Below are 19,899 nucleotides of genomic sequence, written 5' to 3'. Positions count from 1 at the left end.
AGCATACTATTTACCATGTGTCAGGAGCAATGTAGGGAGACTTATTTGAAAATCATGAGGTAAGGCATTATAAAATGAGCAGGAGTCACAGGCAGACAATGAAAGAGAAAAATAAAAGAAAGGCGCATTTAATAATTCCAAAGTGATGGTGGAATATGTCTCATTTTGAATGGGGGAGGGTGGCATTTAAAGGGGAACTGTAGAAAAACATGAAATTAAATGAAGAGCTCAAGCCAGAGATAGAAAATATGAAAGAAAAGCTTATGAGAAATAGTACAAATAAAGACAAGAACAATAGTTTTTTAAAAAAGAAGGTTCAAAAGGTTACAATGGAAATAAAAGAAAATGAGATTTTTGCCTGCATGACATTAAATCAGAGAAGTGTTTTTCAGATACACTTAGTATTTGATGAAAGAGGTACAGTGACAACACAGGTGGCCCTGCTTCCCTTCTTTTAAGGATATAAACCATTTATTTATGCTGCATTTTGTCAAGCTTTTGTTTAAGGCTTTTTCATTGTCACAAGAGGAAAATCACAGCTAGAAAATGTGTCAGTGCCCTGTTCCATCTACCACGGATGGTTTTTCTAAAATTAAAGTTCTTTCTGATCATTGTGCTGTTGTCTGACTCCACTGTAGAGGTTGATTTTCAAGCCTTGTGTTCCCAACTGCATCACTACTCCAGTAAAATTTTTAAGGTAAAATGGCATTCACAATATCATCTTCAGCTTTTCCCATCTCTAAATAACATAGCTATTTAAAATAACTGCTATATGTGGAATTTTGACTATCCCCCAAAGGCTCACATGAGCGGTTAATACCCAGGGTGGTACTCTTGGGGGATAGTGGTACCTAGTAGATCATTAAGGTGTCCCTCAATGCGGAGTGTGGGCCCCAGTCCTGCCTTCCCTCCCTTTTTGGCTTCCTGATGAGGAGGACAGCAGTTTGCTCTACGATGCATCCCCTCCATGATGTGCTGCCCTGCTACAGACCTGAAGCAATAGAGCCAACTAATCATGTACCAGAACCTCCAAAAACTGGGCAAAATCAATCTTTTCTTTTTATAAATTGACTGTCTCAGTTATGTGCTACAGTGATGGAAAACTGAGGAATGCATTTTCCAAGTAGAAAGAATAATGCAAAATGCAATTAGCACTTTAGTTTTGTGATGTTATAAAATTGGTTGCCTTTACTATAGAAGAATAATGCCTCTTAGCTTTTCTCCTTACAATGTGAGTGAAGACGGCTTGTGAAGACATGGTATTGTAGATGTTTCTCATTTTGGAATTATTTAATTTTTGAAATTTTGCTTTTATTCTTAAATACATTGGAATAAACTTAAAGGAACCAAAGAGTTCCTAAAAATTGAGAACCTGTGTTTTCTGAAGTCAGGAAGAGTGGGAAAAGACGCATTGCTTGCCAGCTTTTTAGACATAAGTAAGAGACCTTAATTCTCTGTGCCTGTTTCGTTGTGCATAAAATGAGGTTAAGACTAGCAGCTACCTCACCATGCTATTTTAAGGATCAAATGAGATGCTCTGACTCCGGATGCATACCTATCAGATGAGCATGTTTATTTACAGTTCACTGAAAAAGTTAGTGATTGAGAAAAGTTATAATCAACCTGTTGTGTACCCTACGTTACCATCCAGTCTCCCTCAGGTTCTGCTCCAAAGGGTGGCATTGCAGTGGGGAACAAGTGCAGCCAGAAATCCCCAGAGAGCATATTCTTGGTTTAGGGGTTCATTGAGTGAATCTTTTTGTTTCAAACTGTCTGAGTCATCAAAGACCTCATTGCTTTAGGGCAATGCAAAGTAGGTCTTTCCCATAGGTGCACTGGGAGAGCATGGGTAAAGGCGCTGGGGCTATACAAATGTGCTTTCAGTCCTAGTGTGGCTGCGTTAGTGTTGGAAGGGCTGTCTTTGGTGGAATGAAGTCCTGACTTCTGCTGAGCCTGTAATTTAGGGAAGACTGTGTCATGCAGTGTTCATCCTGAGTAGAGGAATCCTAGTCACCTTTGGACCACCTTACCTCTTATGGACTGGTAGCTGAGCACCCATTCTATACACTATATAAATATCAACTAATGTGACGCCAGGAACAAGATATACTTTTAATATTAATATAATTAGTATTCATAGTTCATAGGAAACCTTATTCTTGTAGCTTTTGCAGTCACCATGAAGCTCATGTACTAATGTAATGGCCAAATTCCTGTAGGCATCATCCTGAATAGCAGAAAATTACTCAAGTATATTTGTACATTGCAGATTGGTCCAAATCCAGCTTCTTGCTTACTTAGAATCACTGAACCTCATGTTCCCATGCTCTATAAACTGGAGTTGTTTAGAATTATTCTAATGTTCCATACAGTGTGAAGCACTACATATTTATCTGTACGGGTCTACTTATCAATTGACCTATCATTCATTCTACGCATACAGCATTTTTCCCTTCTCCTTTTTTGCTCTGTACTTGTCTCTGTCTGTTTTCTCCACTTCTTTTTCCAGTCCCTAACAAATAAATAAATTGAGCTCTGGTTCATCCCTGTTGGATACCAACTGAGATAATAAAAATAGCACTGCATCGCCCATCTGGGATTCTGGTTCTCATCCTGCCATCTGATTTTCCTAGCAAGGCAGTGTAGATAAATTATTTCATGCCTACGTAAATTTTGATGTCTTCCTTTCTAATACTAGAGTTGACACTGATTCTGACAGAGCTTTCTAGTTCTAGTTTTTGACATAAGAATATGGTGACCAGAAGGCGCTGGCAGTTGACAAATGATGAAATTTAGAAAACTAAGAAGTAATTTTAAAGAGTTTTGTACATTTACCACTAGTCTTGGGGTTTAGTGATGATCTTAGAATGCATACAGCAGAACAAAGAGTCAGGAATCAGGAAAGTTTCCAGCATCCTATAGCACACATTAAAAGTGAGGGACTGGCATTTAGAATTCACAACCGGTTTTCCAAATGCAAGAAAAGCACTCACCAGTAGCCAGGTGTTTTGCTTGTAAGAAAGATAGTTCAGTACTGTTACTGTAAACATCATTAACAAACATGAGTCTGGTGAACATGCAATCAGTGTTAAAAATATGTATTTTCTGTAGGTCTTCTCTGGCACTCCCACACACCTACATACAAGCATCAATGATAACAAGGATTTTAAGGTAAGCAACATAGGTCCATTACCTGGCTGAGACAAAAGTGGTGTGTAAGGGACTTTCGGTTCTATTGCACTCATTGGTGGAGGTAGCAAAGGGTTAGCAAAGCTGCGGAGTGGATGTGTTGGTCTAACGCATGCCGTTGGGATGGTTCTGCTTGGTGCCTCCTCACTGCTGGGATGCTCTGGCTGGGCTGGGGGCAGCAGCGGTGCTTGTTGGGTACTTGGTCCTTCGCTCACTGCTGTGGTGCAGACAAGAAATCCAGTCATTAATCCAGACAAACCTTGTTATCTCTAAGTCTCTTGAACCAGTTTAGAGAGAAATGAGTGGAACTGGTCAATCTCTTCACTGAGCTATGAACATTTTCATTCCTTTACCATCAGGTGTTTATGTATGAAATATGATTAACACTTCCACTTTAAACAGTAGAAATAGGTCCAGCAAGACAGGGATCTATATTTCAGTGAGAGTAGTAAAATACATTCAGCACTCACTATATTGCTTGAATTGTCTGGGCTCTGTAATCATAAGTGATGAGGCGAGAAAAAAGAGTTATTTCTCCTTTCATAAGTAGCAATGTCAGTGAAATTCAATGTACCAAACCCAGTTACAGCTGCACTATTATCTACCAGCCAATATGCCAATTTTTCTGTGATTTAAACATGCCATGTCAACTGTCAAACAAATCAGAGTTACAAGGTGCTCAGAGGCACTGTTAATAAAATGATACAAATAATAACCACTATCATTATCTCCCATAACAAAATAGAGGCGCATCTAGCTTAAAGTTCTATGAGAGATCACTTCGCTGGAACAAGTTGGCCTGGGTGCAGAATTATGCTTTTTCCTTCTTGGTAGCAAACCTTGTAATTTTCAGGCAGATTACTGTAGTTGAAGAGATTTCACATAGTCATTTTTGACAGCCTGTGGACATTTGGACAGCTCTGTATATATGGAAATGCACCTTTTTTTCAGAGAGCATAGTTGAGTAAGATTAAAATATGTCTAAGGCAATTTCTTTTGCTAAGGCTGATGTGAATAAGCTTATGTATTCATTCATATTCAAAGTCAACAGATTCAGGTTAAACTACAAATGAGAGGAGATGCCTTCTGGGTATAAGTGTTAACTACATATGAGTATTTCTGATGGTTTATTTCTTAAGGAAGTTTTGTTAGGTAAATTGAAAAAAAAAGATAGTATCTCACTTTCAAAAGAGTTTTTAACTAGGAAATATTTCCAGATAATGAGTTTGGGAGTTAATTTTGGGACATCTCTCTGGGAGGCTCAATACAAAGAGCAGAGGAGATAGAAAACCTGACAATGCTGAAGGGAGTAGAGATGAAGGACACAATTGATCAAAACATTGTATAAAGGTATGCAGAAGTGAAATGTGTGTCTCAAGGATGTTTTTACTCACTTGTCTATATTTAGAAGGGGTCAGAGGTCTTTGGGGTCACTAAAGTACCTTCAGGCTTACTTCATTCAGAAATGGAAGCAGAAAGGTACAGGGCTTGATAAGGACAGGAGGTAGTTATATAGTAATTATAGCCAAAAAATAGGAAGAGACTTCATCAAAGATTTCATCCAACAGGGTAAGTACACATAATGAAGACAACAAACTGGCTAGGATCCTAAGACTGTAGAGGAGAGAGGAACACTACTGTGTTTGTATTTAAGCAGACTTTTGTAGTAATCTTGGAAAAAACCTAGTTTTAGAGACAAAGAAAATTATACAAGTTTCCTTTGGGCTAATAATATGTAATCTAAAGGACAACATGACTTGTAGCTAGTTTTCCAAATAAAGAGCTGATTGTTTAGCCAAATCCCAACATGACATTTTTGTGCTAATGGCCCAAGACTGATGGCTATGTTATACTTTTACTCTTTGTCTCCATAAGAAGGTCCACTTTAATGTGGGTCTCTTTGATGGCATCTCCTTCAAATCCCAGGTGCTAAAGGACACTTATGAAGTATTAAGGGTGCAGAAAGGGAAAAACAGGCTCTTCCAGAAGGTGCTGTGGAAATAATCCTAGAGAGGATAAAATTATTCATCGAAAGGGATTTATTAAGTGAGGCATGGTAATGCATGCCTGAAATCCCAGGATTCTGAGGCTGGAGGATTGCAAGTTTGAGCTCAGCCTGAGGAATTTAGTGATAATTTGCCTTAAAAAATGCCCAGGATATAGCTCAGTGGGAAGGCCTGAGTTCAATTCCCTGTGTCACAAAAAAAGGGGAGATGATTATAATCATAGAGGGAAAGTTCTGAGGAGACTTAAAATGCTTTGACTTCCACTTGAGGGAAGATCTCTCTATTCCCAAGGCAGCTTTTCTCTGATCCCTTTTTATCTCCAATGGGCTGATTCTTATTAAACAGTTCATATCATCATATTAAAAATATCTGTCAGGGGTAAGACATTTCACAATTTTTGGGCAACATTTGCCCTGGGTGATTGTATTAAAGGTGGGTTGCAAATCATCCATGTCATGTATTAGAAACAATTAGATTAAAGGAATATTTTAACTTTCTATTTCCTTTGCATTTTGAAGTGAAATGTTATATTACTGTGATCCCACTAATAAAATTTATATGCATTTTTAAAAATCCTTTGCTACCCAGTCTCTTATTTTGACAAAACCTCATAAATCTTATAAATATGTGATGTCTTTGAAATTATTTGGCCACTCCTATGCTTGCTCTTTTTGACAGGATTGGTCTTCACCAGCATCTCTAAAAACAAAAATTCTCTGCATGCTCCCTTAGTTCTGAATCCCCAAGTTTCCACCTGGTCACTGTGATTCCCAGTGGGATCACCAAGGCCTTAATATAGGACTAGCTCTATGGTGAAATCCATCCTTCCTGTCATGCTCAGCTGGAAAGAAAGTATGTAAAGACGTTGGTGCATTGAGGATCCATACTTGTGGATGAATGGATTCTCCATCCAAAAGGTAGTGGCTTTGTTTTGTTCAAAATGATCATAATGAACATGGGTTTCCATAGATAACTCATAATTCTTATATTTTTGTTGGATCAAAATAACTACTTTTCAGAACTGAGTGTATTTAAGACAGTAAAAACCCATAAACAACATAATAGCAACTTCTTCACCAGAGAAATGTTCTCATTTCAGATGAACCTGTTTGGCCAATTCAGGCAGCAGCTCGAGAACACCTATGTGGAACAAATTGGCTCAGTGTCATGACATTTAGCTGGGCTAAGAGCTCTGAAAGCAAAGAAAAGCTTTGCATTTCATGAAGTGCAATTCAGAACACAGAGTGGGAATCAAATAGGTGCTGGCAAGGCACTCATTCAAGTGATGACATAGTCTGAATTCATTGTACAAATAGCCTGCAATTACACAGCAGAGTCAAATCTTAAGGCACTTTATAATAATTAATGTCAACACACATAAATATTTGCTACAGAAGAGCTGGTAAAAATATTGCAAAAATGGAAGTGAGGATTTTCTTCTTCTATCTCAAAACTGGAATATTTGGTAGAAATATAGCACACCAATGACCCTAAGCAAAGATGCTAACATGCATACCTCTAGGTTCTTGTTCAAATTAATCTCGGAAGTACAGCATCATGCGATAATTTTGAATAATCCAGGTCCTCATAGCCTGGCTTTTTAAAAATACCCTAAGGGATAATCTATGGGCAGCAGTGCATTCATGAATGCTCTACATTGATTCCACTTGTTAGTTGACTTACAATTTGTGGGAGAAGTCGGTCAGAAATGTAGCATGGATGATACTGAGTGAATTTCCCATTAATTAAGAAAATATCAAAACTGAAAGGGAAGGTGAAAAGCCCATAAATTTCTTTACTACCTACTTGTTTCAAAGACAAGGGAATGTGGGCACCAATTCATAAATGATCTGCGGTGCCCAGACTACCTATTTTAGAAGGTTTCAAGTACCATGCTGTTCACTGTTCTCCATTTGTTTGCAAAGACTGAGAAAAGAACTACAGTTACTTAATAGCAAAAGGAATTATTTCTCTATCACAACTATATAAATCCCTATTGATGTGCTAGCAAATGTCCATAGCATAGCTTTCCTTTTGTGATAGTTGGGGAGAAATCTGGCATTGTGCGTTGTGACTTTAGAAATCAGTAAGTCTCTGGGGCAGGGCTTTAGTGATTTATCTCTGAGAAACTCTGAAGTCCTTCAGATAACTTTGGAGAAAGTCTCCACACTTGTAAAAGCCAACTTTTTCTACATTTACCTTTCTCTGTTTCTCAAGGTGATTAATAAGACATCTCCACCCAGAGTCATGAAATGTTTTCTGCTTGTCAGAGAACAGGAATGTTTGTTTTCTCCAAAGCAGTTACAGACCAATGCTGAATGGCTGGAGAGTAACTGTTACTGACAGTGAGTTAGAGAATATTTTATTTCACAGAAAAGAAGGTGCTAATTCCATTTTTTTTTCTAAACAACCACTTGAAACATACATTAGATCCCGTTTCTTTTGCAATCTTATGTCCAAAAACCACTTGATGAATAATTGAATATACTCATATTTGAAAAGTCTATAGAATCTTGGCCAAGAATAGAATATCTATTACCTTGTGATTTTAGATGAAGTTCAAATATTACTAAGCACTTTGTTAATAATGCTTTACTTATGATATGTCTAGCCATTATACAAGGTTACATATTTGTTGCACACTTATCTTTCTCCTTTTTTAAAAAGAAACAATGAAAAGGAAAAATCCATTAAGGTTAAATATTAAATCAACTCTTACTAGAATTCATTTTCTGAAGGCTGTTAAGTTCACAAAAATTTTCATGGCAGATATGGAAGTTTCCTACATACCTACTGCACAGCTTTTCCACTATCAAAAGCACATGTCAAAATAGTATGTGAGAGTAAATCTTTTTTTAACCACAGGAAAAACAAATCAGTCTAATGCCTTGAACTTTAAGTTTTGGGATCATTTTCTCCATGAGTTAATAAGTTACTATTTTTCATGCTACACCAAGTCAAGAAATCAAATCAAGAAAACAAAGGAAGGTGTAGATGGGTTTTGGACTTCAATGAAGAAGTTTTCAGAAGAGGACTATATCTTTTTTTTAGAAAAGAAAAGAAATGAAGAATATAACACAAATTAAAATAAATAAGTACTGATTAAAAAATAACAAACTTTACTGAGTCAGTCATTCCAGAGGGACCAGAAAAAACACAATGCTACACATGCTTTCTAAAGTCACAGAATATAGGTGATCAAGTAAAAAAAAAAAAAAAAAAAAACTGTTTTTGAACCAAAGTATCACTAAGTTGCCCAGGCTGGTTTTGCAATTGCAATTCCCCTGCTTCAGCCTCCTGAGTAGCTAGAATTACAGTATGTATCACTTAGTTAAAACTTTTCTTTTTAAAAAGTGGAAAGGACTTGTGAGCCATTCATTTTTAAAATGGAATCACATGTCTAGTTGTCTTTGGGAGTTGAAAATTTGTGCTAGACTTTCCACATATTGCTCATATATTCCCTTGTAGATAGCATACAGGGCGATTTTTCCTGGAGTTTTTGCACACAGCTTTATTCCGAGGAAGTGATGTGCAGTGAGAAAAGGGAAAATGAATCTAATTCTCTCTTGGCAGATTTTTGATGCCTTTTAATTCTAACCTTGCTACAACTAGACGATTTATGATTTCTTAGAGATGCTGCTGTTGAGTTGGAAAAAATATAGCTTACCTCACAAATATATTTTATTGCTGTTACCATCATATCTATTACAAAACATCCTCTCTCACATGAGCTGCTGAGTCACCTGTTCTTAACTAAGAGATGAAAGCCATAAAATCGATTTAAAAATGCGGTGCTCAAAGGAAAAAAGTCAAATGGCACAGGAGAAATCACTATGGTGTGTATAATAGCTTAAAAGTCACCCCACTGCTATTCCTGCCTCCCTTCAGATAAATGAATCACTACTTTGGAATCCCCCCCCCCATAATTAGAAGCTGAAAAGGTATTGCTTAAGTGATCAAAGAAAACCAAAGTGGGGGCTGGGGATTTAGCTCAGCGGCAAAGCGCCTGCCTGGCAAGCGCAAGGTCGTGAGTTCGGTTCCCAGTACCAGAGAAAAACCAAAAAAAAAGAAAACCAGTGTTCATCAAATATTGGTTCGCTGAGAATCAATGAGAAATATCTCTGTGTAATTAACAGATACTAAATAAAAACACAACGGAAGCTCTCCCCTGATTAACTTCCAAATTAATGAGATATATTCATTGAAAAGTATCTACTCTCTCACTGTTTTCTAGAACCACTTGCCCTTTGTTGCCCACACACCTCATGATGTCAGTGAATTGTGCCGTGGAAAGACTCCTAGGGCTTCAATCTCAAAGCAGGTAGCTAAGATGCAAACAACAATTATGTTGGAAAACAAAATTCTGGTACTAAAGTCATAGGTAAATCAATCTTGGCAAGCTACAAGAAAAAAAAAGGCTACATTTTTGACAAGACATTTTGCCATTCAATTTTTTCTTAGTAAAAAGAATGGAACATGCATTACACTGACTTCTTCCTGATCCGAAACCTCGGTCCACTGACAGCGTTGGGAATGGTACAGGCCGGAGAGTGAACTGCGGGTGGGGGTATCCGCATGTAGGAGATGGGAGGATTCCTGGGTACTGAGCACTTTCTAGGGTTGGCACTGGGATGGCGCTCACCACAGCTGCAAAACAAAGACGTCAGTAGGTTATTTTTTAAAATTCTATGTATCTACATCACAAGCATAAATGGCCAAAGTTTTAGATTCTCAAGTCCCTGTACACTCTTCAGAGCATTATCTAGCTCTAGCATCATAGAGGCTCTTACTTACCTTGTGCCAGAAATCCCTTTTTACTTTAGAAAAGACAGCTCACTCCTCAAGCATATTAAGGAACCTTACTTGGGAGTTTAAGACTTTTTATGGTTCTAAAGTGAATATTCAAATCACCACAGAGTTACCTCAATGTTTTTATTTCTTTTTTCCTTACCTTTAGTCTTATGCCTTTTTCTTAGCATGAAAGATGAAATTGGAAATGCTAGCTTTTCACAAATCTAATATACTGTAGAATGAACTGAGGAAGTATTGAGAATTTTCCATTAATTCTATAATATACTAAATATTGAGTATACTCACTTGAATATAGAGTTACTGAGAAACAATCTAGAATGACAAGAGGAAGGTATATTCTCAATATTCTTGCCTCGCATTTATCTTTAAATAGAAAATCCTTCAAACAGCCACAATAGTTTAGAGAGTGACACATGTTTTAAATTTAACTGAAGTTTTTAATTTTTTTTTTTCCTTCCAAGGAACACCAGAATGTTTTAGTTACACTGGCTGAAATCCACAGATAAAATCTTGTGCAGTACTGTATCTTGTAGATTTAGTCAGTGTTGTTCAATTCTATTATTCAACAAATATTCAATAACATCATATTTTGAAATATTTGTTTGAATTGCTGTCAATCTCTAGTTTACATCATTTTACAAAATGTTTAATATTCCCTATCACTTTGCACCAAAATATGAAATTTAAAATAACTACAGAAATGATCAGTTTTGGTACTATGATTCAGTTTGTGAAATATAGTTATTTTCTTTATAAAAGTAATTTTTATTTAGTTATCTTTTAATGCAGATCATTGGAGTTCAGCATATACTGCACATATATGCATACTCGCCAACAGAAACATTTTTAAAAAATAATTCCTTTCATAAATAACCATTATTTTAGACACAAATAACATGGGGCTACTACTATACTTCTAAGTAGAAAATTTTGCAGGTCTAATATTTGCTAAGTCCTAGTACAGCTTTATATTGACTGCAACACCATCGAGAAAATGCAAAAATAAAAAATTTGAATGAATAACAAATCTTTTTGCAAATTAGTGGGTTTCTAAAACTTTTACCGGCAGCATAATTAAAAGACCTTACCTAGTTGTAAGTGACAATAAAAATGTCTTTGGGCAAGAGTTCATAGTGACCTATGAGGAGTACAAATCACTGAGTGATTGCTATAAAAATACTCATTGTTAAAATACCCATACATATGCAAACAAGATTTAACAAAAACAAGAAAAATAATAAGATATTAGAATAGAGTGTATGCAGTAAGTAGTAGTTATACATGGATTTGTAAAATTAAAGCAAAAAAATCACCACTTATGTCACTAGATAATAAAATTCCAGTAAAACCTTACTTTATAAATAGTTATGAAGAAACATTGTCATGTTAATTCAATCAAGAAAGGGAAAAAATAGCTAAAGACTTACTGTCATAGGTAATAATATAAAGTTTCAGTTTATAAACATTTTATGTTGCAAAGAAGAGAGATGATCAATAAGAGACTCTGCACCACAAACAGAGATAATGCCTGTGCATTGTTCAGTAAGGAAAGTGAACTGCAGACAGCAGTTCAAGGAGACAGTTCAGTGATGTCAGCTTCTTTCTCTTAAAGAAGCTTCCCCATGTAGTTTTGGACAATATGGAAACATAGACAGTTGCAGAAAAAGAAAAAAGTTTAAAGAGAAAACATATTTAAAAGAATCAGATTGAAGGCAGAGAACAGCCAAGGTAAAACTATCATAAATTCCTTAAAGAAAGAGGTTATAATTTTGCTGTCCTTGCGTCTTTCATAGTACAGAACTAGGGATACTTCATTCCTCAAGTAAGTTAATGAGAGGGAGTTTTCTTGGAGTCATATTTATAAATCTGGTATTTTAACCAACTGGAGACTTGTTATGTATTTGATGATATGTTTAGTATCCTGTGGTATATAGTTACTACAACTATAATAATGACAAAAATAATAATATAGTTGAACATCTTTATAAAAAAGAATCCCATGTTAGCATAAAATCCATTTTTATACAACACAAATTATAGTCTCTGAGGCAGTCAATTTATTTGACCCATCTTACTGATCAAACAAGATCACTGGACAGCCATTAAGGTTGATTGCTAGATTTTAAAATGTTCCCTGTACTGGTAGGTATTATTCATAAATAAATGTGATGGCAATCACCTTCCTTACATACACATGACACCTACTCCATGCACTGTGGCTCTTTCCTTATTAATATAATGTAAACTATTTTATTATGAACTATTGTTTTATACTACAATTCGGAAAAAAGCATCTTTTCACAACTATCTTCTGACATGGAGCCAAAAAATTTGAATGGAGAAACATGAAAGAATTTAAACAGCCACAAAAATCTGTAAACTAGAGAACTGAGAGAACCCAAGAGATTAGATTTATATTGTGGTTACAAGTCCTTCATTACTGAAGAAATTTTACTTACTAGTAGTTTCTCATTATGGCTACTGATGTGGGTAAAACATTTTTGAAAAAAAAAATGTTTTCTATTTGTAGATCTCAAAAATGCTTATTTTTTGACATGAAATAGAGCAGTCCGTATTCCAAAACTTCAGCTTTAGAAATATTTTAATGAATGATTCATTTCTGAAGGGATGTAGAGGTTGACATTTACTTTGAACATAGTTGTTGCAAAAATAATCATCCTAAAGTAAATTGGATAAAGCACTATGTATTGAAGTATCTTTTGGCATTTACCACCTATATTTTCTATAACATAACACACACACACACACACACACACACACACACCAATTTAAATCACTCACTGCACTACTGTGCTTATGTAAAACAACTGGGAGACCCATATCACCAAGCATTTTCAATAAATCTCAGCTCTCTGGCCAAATATGATAAGAAATCTCTTCTGACACAGCTTACTGACAATTGAATTTATATCTGACACTGATGCACAAAAATTTTTCAAGTCGAAATTCCCTTACCAAATTACTTAGCTCCCTGAACAGGGCACTGTGGTATTTGAAAACTTTTACAATCATCTTTAAAATGTTAGCACTAAATGCTACCTACAGGAAATCTAAAGTGAAGACTTTTTATTGCTACAAATTTTAAGAACTAAAACCCTCCCTAGATATTTCTCAACATGATACTCGACAGAATTGAGAAATATGCTGAGGAGGAGATGGGGACAAATATAATACTAAAGATTATGGTACGTTGAAGTGGAAAGAAGTGAAATGATTTCTCATTCTATGTCTCTTTGCCATATCTTCTTTGCAGTGACCTACCTATAATCTGAAAATTAAGAAATTTAGTGTCTATTGTCCTTGATAAATATTCATATCACCTTCAGATTTACAAAAATTCTTTGATAAGCAAGAATGGCGTCCTCCGGTATCCACATACTCATTGAATGTCCTTATTTGAAAAGTAGTAACATTCAAAAATACTTACTTTGTAGTAAACTTTAACATTGGGGTGAAACACCCAGGTGCTTAGTCAAACTGCCTGAGTCCATTACTAAATTTTGCTACCTGTTAGTGAGTGTCCCAGGCAGTATCTAAATAGCTATCAATGATCCCACCCATGGCGCATTATCTGAGTAGTGCTAGAGCTAGCCCACTTTTAACGTGGTTTATCTCCATGTCACAAGATGATATGATATTGACGTGACTGTATCAGACCTGGTGCACTGGCAGCAGGGAAGTCCAAGGTTCCTATAAACTCCAAGTGCTTTCCCTTCCTTTACATTGGCCATCTGGATTGAGATATTTTCAAATGAGATATGTCTATGAAGTCCAGAAATATGAAATAGTTGTTAGTATCCGGGAATACACACTGCCACTCCAAGTATTAGCCTGAAGACGAGGCTGGCAAGAAGATAATTCCTAGTCTATCCATAAAATTCCTTTGAGATGAGCTTAACATACCTCAGTGTTTCCTTCTAAGCATACCAAGAAATGTTCCCAAGACACTGTGATCCCAATGGCTGTAAATATTTATGTTACCTCAGACCTTCCCCAAAACAGCTTGACTCAAATGGGAAAGTTCTTGGGGTTAAAGGTAGTGCATTTTCTTGTTGACAGCTTTAAGAGTTGAAAAAAATGGTGACATAAATCTTAGAAAGTGATCTGTACTTTATTGTTCTAGAAAATTTTTCTAAAAGCTGTTTGTATTCTTTTCACATTCCATCATCTAAAACTTCTTTGCTTTTGCCAACTCTTGGCCAGATCCTCTGTTGATTAATTGAGAAACAAGCCATTTCTTGGCTTGTAAAATTCTCCCTAAAATCGTAAATCCAATGGAATTACCAATCAATAAATTTTACTTTTAAAAATTTGCTTGTAAAACTACCAAGAAGGGCTGGGGATATACCAAGAGATGCAGTGCCTGCCAGGCAAGCACGAGGTCCTGAGTTTGATTGCTGATGTGCATGCCTGCGTGCACACACACACACACACACACACACACACACACACACAAACCAAGAAACAAACTTTCAACTTTGCTTTCAAGTCTCATTCATTCACAACTATTTTTCTGCCCTTTAGTGTGCAAAACCACTGCATGGCACAGAGCACTGCATAACGCACATGCCTTGGCGAGGGGGCTGCACATGGTTGTATAAAGTGCTGATGCTTAAAGTCATCACAGCAAAGGAGGAAAGAGCACATCATCAAAGGCTCAAAAAACAAATCCATTCTTAATAACGTTACAATCCAATTAGTATTTGGCATCATCTATTAGGTAATGATGCCATAATGATGCCATTCCTAATGCAAATTTAAATGGGCTTTGAACCCTATGCTCCTTCCCTACATTCCCTTGTTCTGAATGAAGGAAAATTGGTTTTATTGATGTTTATGGCCCTACAGCAACTGTTTGTGTTCATTTCTCATGAGAAAACAGATTCTGAGTTGGGACTGAGTATCTCAGAGGCTGGGCTTACCCCTCGCAGGCCAGTTCCTTTCGGTGTCCATCTGCATGGAAGTAGGCTTTCTGGAGCACGGAACCTAGAGCCAGCAAACCCCTGTGTCTTACCTGTATTTTTTGTTGGGTTTCACTGTGGCATTTTCATACATGCATTTAACGTTAGAACTCCACTTGTTAGGATATGCTTATTCTTGTGTGGTTGTATTTCACTCCTCAACAACCTCTCCAGTTCACTGTGTGTTGTGCAGGCATAGCACTAAAGCAGACGGTGGGGATGGAAAGGAAATTCTCACCGTGGATGTTCAGAAAACCCACAACTAGTAAGGAGGCCCACAGCTATCATGAAGCAAAACTGTCTTTTTATTAAGCTCCACATTATATTTTGCCTTTAAAAGCTAACTTAACATCATGTTATTCTCTCAAATATTTATAGGAAAATAGAAAAAGGAGAAAAGTGAAATTTAAGAGGATTCTGTCTAATAAATACTAATATTAACCAATTACCAGTCCAATCATTTAAATATAGAGTGACCAAAAGTTGTACTTTGTTAATTTTTATAACACAACAGGAAATATAAAATAACAATTTTATCAAATTTATATAATAGGTTTTCTGTGTATGGAATATTTAAATCACTCAACAACTGATCAAGCAATGCTCAGGATAGTCAGTATGTAAACAGAGGCATTGCCCCCGGGATCCTTGATAAACTGTTAAGTGGTTAAATTATAGACCATTGGTTCTAAACCTATTTTCTTCTGAAATCCTACCCCCTCCTCTGCTCCAGAATTTCACAGAAGAAAATAAATTGGAAGTGGCCCCACAAATAGTTTCATCTCATTATGTCATAACCCTCTAGAGATTAAATATAAATTTCAATTTCATAACATTCTAGAGATTAAAGGGAAATTTAAGTATCTCTCCAAGAACTCAGCCACAGGAAATGGCACACCCAAAGTCATGTATGGCCCATGCCCCTTCCCAAGGATAACCTACATCAAAGATTATTCAATCCAGGGTGCAGGAAGCCAGCCCCTTCCTGCCTCATTCCGGATGACTCTAAAGGGCAATCCCAGGTCGGTCGACACCTCTGCTAACCTGTATCACCTGTTCAGTTTCTCCTGCATCCATCCCAGCACCCCTCACAACATAGGTATTAGTCCAGGAAGTCTCGCTGATCAATCTCCTTCTTTCCAACCATTGTCTTGGAGTCTGATTTCTCGGAAAGCCAGGATGTGACTGTATGAATCCTTTAAATTTTTCAGGAAAATTATTCCTGATGCTTGTAAGTTTTTTGCAATTAATTTCATTAAATTAAGAGAAAACATTAAAATGTTACTTTGGCCACTGTACACAGGGTCCCCCTTTGGCAGCATTTTGCACACAGGAAGAACAAACCAGGAATCAATACCTTTGTTCTCCCACCTGAGCCATCAGCTGGCAAGTCCCTCATAAGTATCAGCTTACTTAGCTGTGAAATGTTTGGGGCTCATAGCAGCATATGCCACCCCTTACTTTCCAGCAAGAAATATCATCTTTGACAAATAAGCAGATTTTGTCCTCCCATGAAATTAAATACATTTTCCCTGTGGGTTTTAGAAACCACAAAACAACTTCAGATAGCTTATATTTTATCTGCTAATTAACATTTTATAGAGTATGGTACAAAATGTCAAGGAAGAAAGAAAAATAATCTTACCAAAATAATGATTCCCAAATGGAACAGCAGACATCTTTATCTATGTGACTAGAAATGTGAATAATGCTATAGATTTAGTTTGTACAAGACATAAATCTCAAAAGCCTAGTAAATCTGCATAATCATAAATGAGAGAATTCAATACATTTATCTAATATTTTGAATAAAAATATAACTCTGTCAAGACATACATCATAATTTTTCAACTGTAATTAGCTAAGGCCTGGTCAATTATACCAGGCACAAAGAGAATATTTTATTTATCAGAAAACTTAAGAATCTATTTGGAAATCAATTATATGTTGAAGCAGTTTCCTTTTGTTGGATACGGTTTCACCACTGAAGATATTGCAGATATTAAAGAAGAATGCACGTGACGAAGGTATTTAATTTTTGTTTTCGGTAAACCAAATTCCTTGCAAATGCTAGGCAAACTGTCTACCACTGAGCTATGTAATTTGACTGAAAAATATGGTGAACATTTAAATTTTTAAAAACATACCACAGTAAAAGACACATTACCATTAATCATCTTCAAAATATTCCCCCTTATTTTGAACACTCTTACCCCATCATACTTGCCACTTTCTGAAGCAGTTCTGGATATCCTCTTTTATGAATGTCTTTCATTGTACTATACTGATTGTCTACATGTCCTGAATTGATTCAAAACATGTACAGCAATTTCTGACAAATAAAAAACTTATCATGTATCCCCCTTCACTTTATTCACCAGATCTGGCACCATGTGATTACTGGTTTTTCCCCAAAATCAAAATAACAATGAAAGGTAAACATTTTGAACTGATGCAACACAAGTAAAGACACTCACAAAAGAGGTTTCCAGAAGTGCTTCAGAAAGTGGCAAGAAAGATGGGTTAAGTGTGTCCAAAGAGAGAGGGAGTGTTTTGAAGGGAAAAAGGGGAATGTGTCTTTAACTATAATACATTTATTAAAATTTTAAAAAAGATTATTGGCAATGTATTGTTAAATTTAATAAATTTCTAAAAAATTAAACATTTGCCATACATTCTGAGCACACATAGTACACCCTCAGCCAATAACAAAGATGTAGATTTTATTGCCTTCTCCTTTCTTATTGAGCTATAATATACATATGGAAAGTTGGGAATAAATTAATAGTAACATCTAATGGTTTTTCAAAGTGAAATGCTGGGTATTCATCATCCAAAGCAAGAACTAGCATATTATCAGAAGCTGTCCAATAGTACCTCTAGTCACTAGCAACTCCCATAGAGAGTAACTGCCTTTTAATATTCTAACACAATAGATCATTTTGTCTGTCTTAGAACTTTACATAAGTTGAATAATAGAGACCTACTTATTTTTGTCTTGTGACATTATATCTGAGATATTTTTTACTTTGTGCTTTGTAATTCTAGTTCGTTCAATTTTATGGTTCCATGCTTTTCCATTAGAAGAATACACTATCATTCACTGTAACAAAGATACACTATGACATACAACATACACACCCTTGGATGTGTCTTTTGGTGAACATTTTACAGAAGTGTCTTGGTTCACAAATGCTTCTGTTCAGGAACAGTTTGGTTCCTGAACAGAAATGTTTGGCAAAATTTGGCTTCTCTATACAAACTCTACATTGAGTGATGAACATGACCACAGCCATTGTTTCTGCAGGAACCTGAATACAGTCATCTTCCCCAGAGTCATGGTACTGGCTGGGGATATAGCTTAGCAGCACAAGTGCCTACTGCCCAGAGTCATGGAATGAAAGAAGTTCACGAACTGAGGTACCATTGTTTGTGTGTGTGTATTATATTTTAGAATAGAATAGAATAGAATAGAATAGAATAGAATAGAATAGAATAGAATAGAATAGAATAACCTGGTTAGAATAAATTTTATTCTAACTATGTAGCAATTCAAAATCATGTACATGAATTATTTCATAATTTAAAGAAAATTCAAGTGATGGCCATTTTATGGGCTCTGTTCATGTAGAATGAGACACTATGAATAAGACACGGTTTGTTACATTAGGCATAAAGACCTTCAGAGCTCTGATGAGAATATGAGGTAGCACAGTAAGAGGACAGAATGAGCACAGGCTTTGGGTTCAGACTCTCAGTTCCTTACTTTCCATGTTTGTAAGATAGAAATGCTACTTTGAAAAATCATTTTAAAATAAAGTTATGAATAAGAGAAGGCACAGAAGCCCTCTTTATCTTTGAAAGCTGTGTAACTTCAATCTTCAGAGGACACCCAGGTATATTCTGAATGAGTCGCTTAAGCAGTCCAAGATCCATATCTCAAGCAAATAATAAGGACAACTTATTACAGTATCTAGGTTGTGTGTTTTTCTTATTTGTTTTATTTTATTTTGATAGACAATAGGAACCCCTACATAAATTTACGGAGTGCAATACCATGGTGTACTTGTTTAAGGAAGAAATCTTACAAGTATGACACACAATACTGAGAAGATACTGGAGAGAGAATGACTAGCTATGGAAATATTTGGGCTTGAATACCTGGATATATAAGAAAGTACATAAAAGCCACAAAAGTAAAATAAAATACTGTTACTGACATATGAAAAAGGGGAATCATTATACCTAGATGGAATAAAGACAGGATAATGTTATGAGGATTAAATGAAATAATAAGTAGCAAGACATTTACCAAATGAATGATGTTTAAAAGTTCTCAGTACTTGTTAGATTGCATTTCACTGTTATTTCTAAACCATTTTTAATGTTTAATGAAAACAATTTTAACTGACTTTAATATATCAAAAAGATTAAGAAGACATTCTATCTCTGATTATAAAAAATCCTCAAAAGCTGATGTGTCACAAACACAGAAAGGCATTCTTATAATATACCTACTTACTTATTCATTCATCTCGTAGGTATTTAGCAAGCACCAGTTTTGTCCTAGGTACCAAGTTATGCAATATGTGAACAAAGATGAATTGCATACATCACCACTCTATTATGAAGTAATTCACAACCAGTTAGAAGAGGAAATATTTGGAATTGAATACCTGAGTATATAAGGCAGTACATAAAAACCACAAGAGTGGAATAAAATACTGTTATTCAAATATGTAAAAGGGGAGTCACCATATCTAGATGGAGGAAAGCCAGGAAATGTCGTTAGGCTGGACTTCCACCGAGTCATTGCAAAAGTGAAGTGTGTAGAGGGAAAGACAAGTGAAGGACAGTGCGCATTGGTGGACTGACAATTAGGCCACAATTAATATATCTGTGGACTTGGC

At 35.9% G+C, this 19,899-nt stretch overlaps 1 protein-coding gene across 3 annotated transcripts in view; it reads right to left on the bottom strand.

The window, feature by feature from the left end:
• Dcc (DCC netrin 1 receptor) overlaps window positions 1-19,899 on the bottom strand; it is a 1,095,765-nt gene that overhangs the window by 28,730 nt on the left and 1,047,136 nt on the right. Inside the window, exons 26-27 of one of the 3 annotated variants that reach the window (XM_005372942.2) lie at window positions 9,681-9,842; window positions 3,194-3,406 (exon numbers count right to left, since the gene is read on the bottom strand). In XM_005372942.2, the coding sequence (XP_005372999.1) occupies window positions 3,194-3,406; window positions 9,681-9,842 (375 nt within the window). The remainder of the gene's footprint in view (window positions 1-3,193; window positions 3,407-9,680; window positions 9,843-19,899) is intronic. The other 2 variants (XM_005372943.2, XM_005372944.2) reach the window with 2 other exon arrangements.

Source organism: Chinchilla lanigera, unplaced genomic scaffold, assembly GCF_000276665.1.
Source record: "Chinchilla lanigera isolate Chin_1 unplaced genomic scaffold, ChiLan1.0 scaffold00001, whole genome shotgun sequence".
NCBI lineage: Eukaryota > Metazoa > Chordata > Mammalia > Rodentia > Chinchillidae > Chinchilla > Chinchilla lanigera.
The sequence above is the reverse complement of the archived record's forward strand: the minus strand, read 5'-3'. Positions and strand labels throughout refer to the sequence as shown.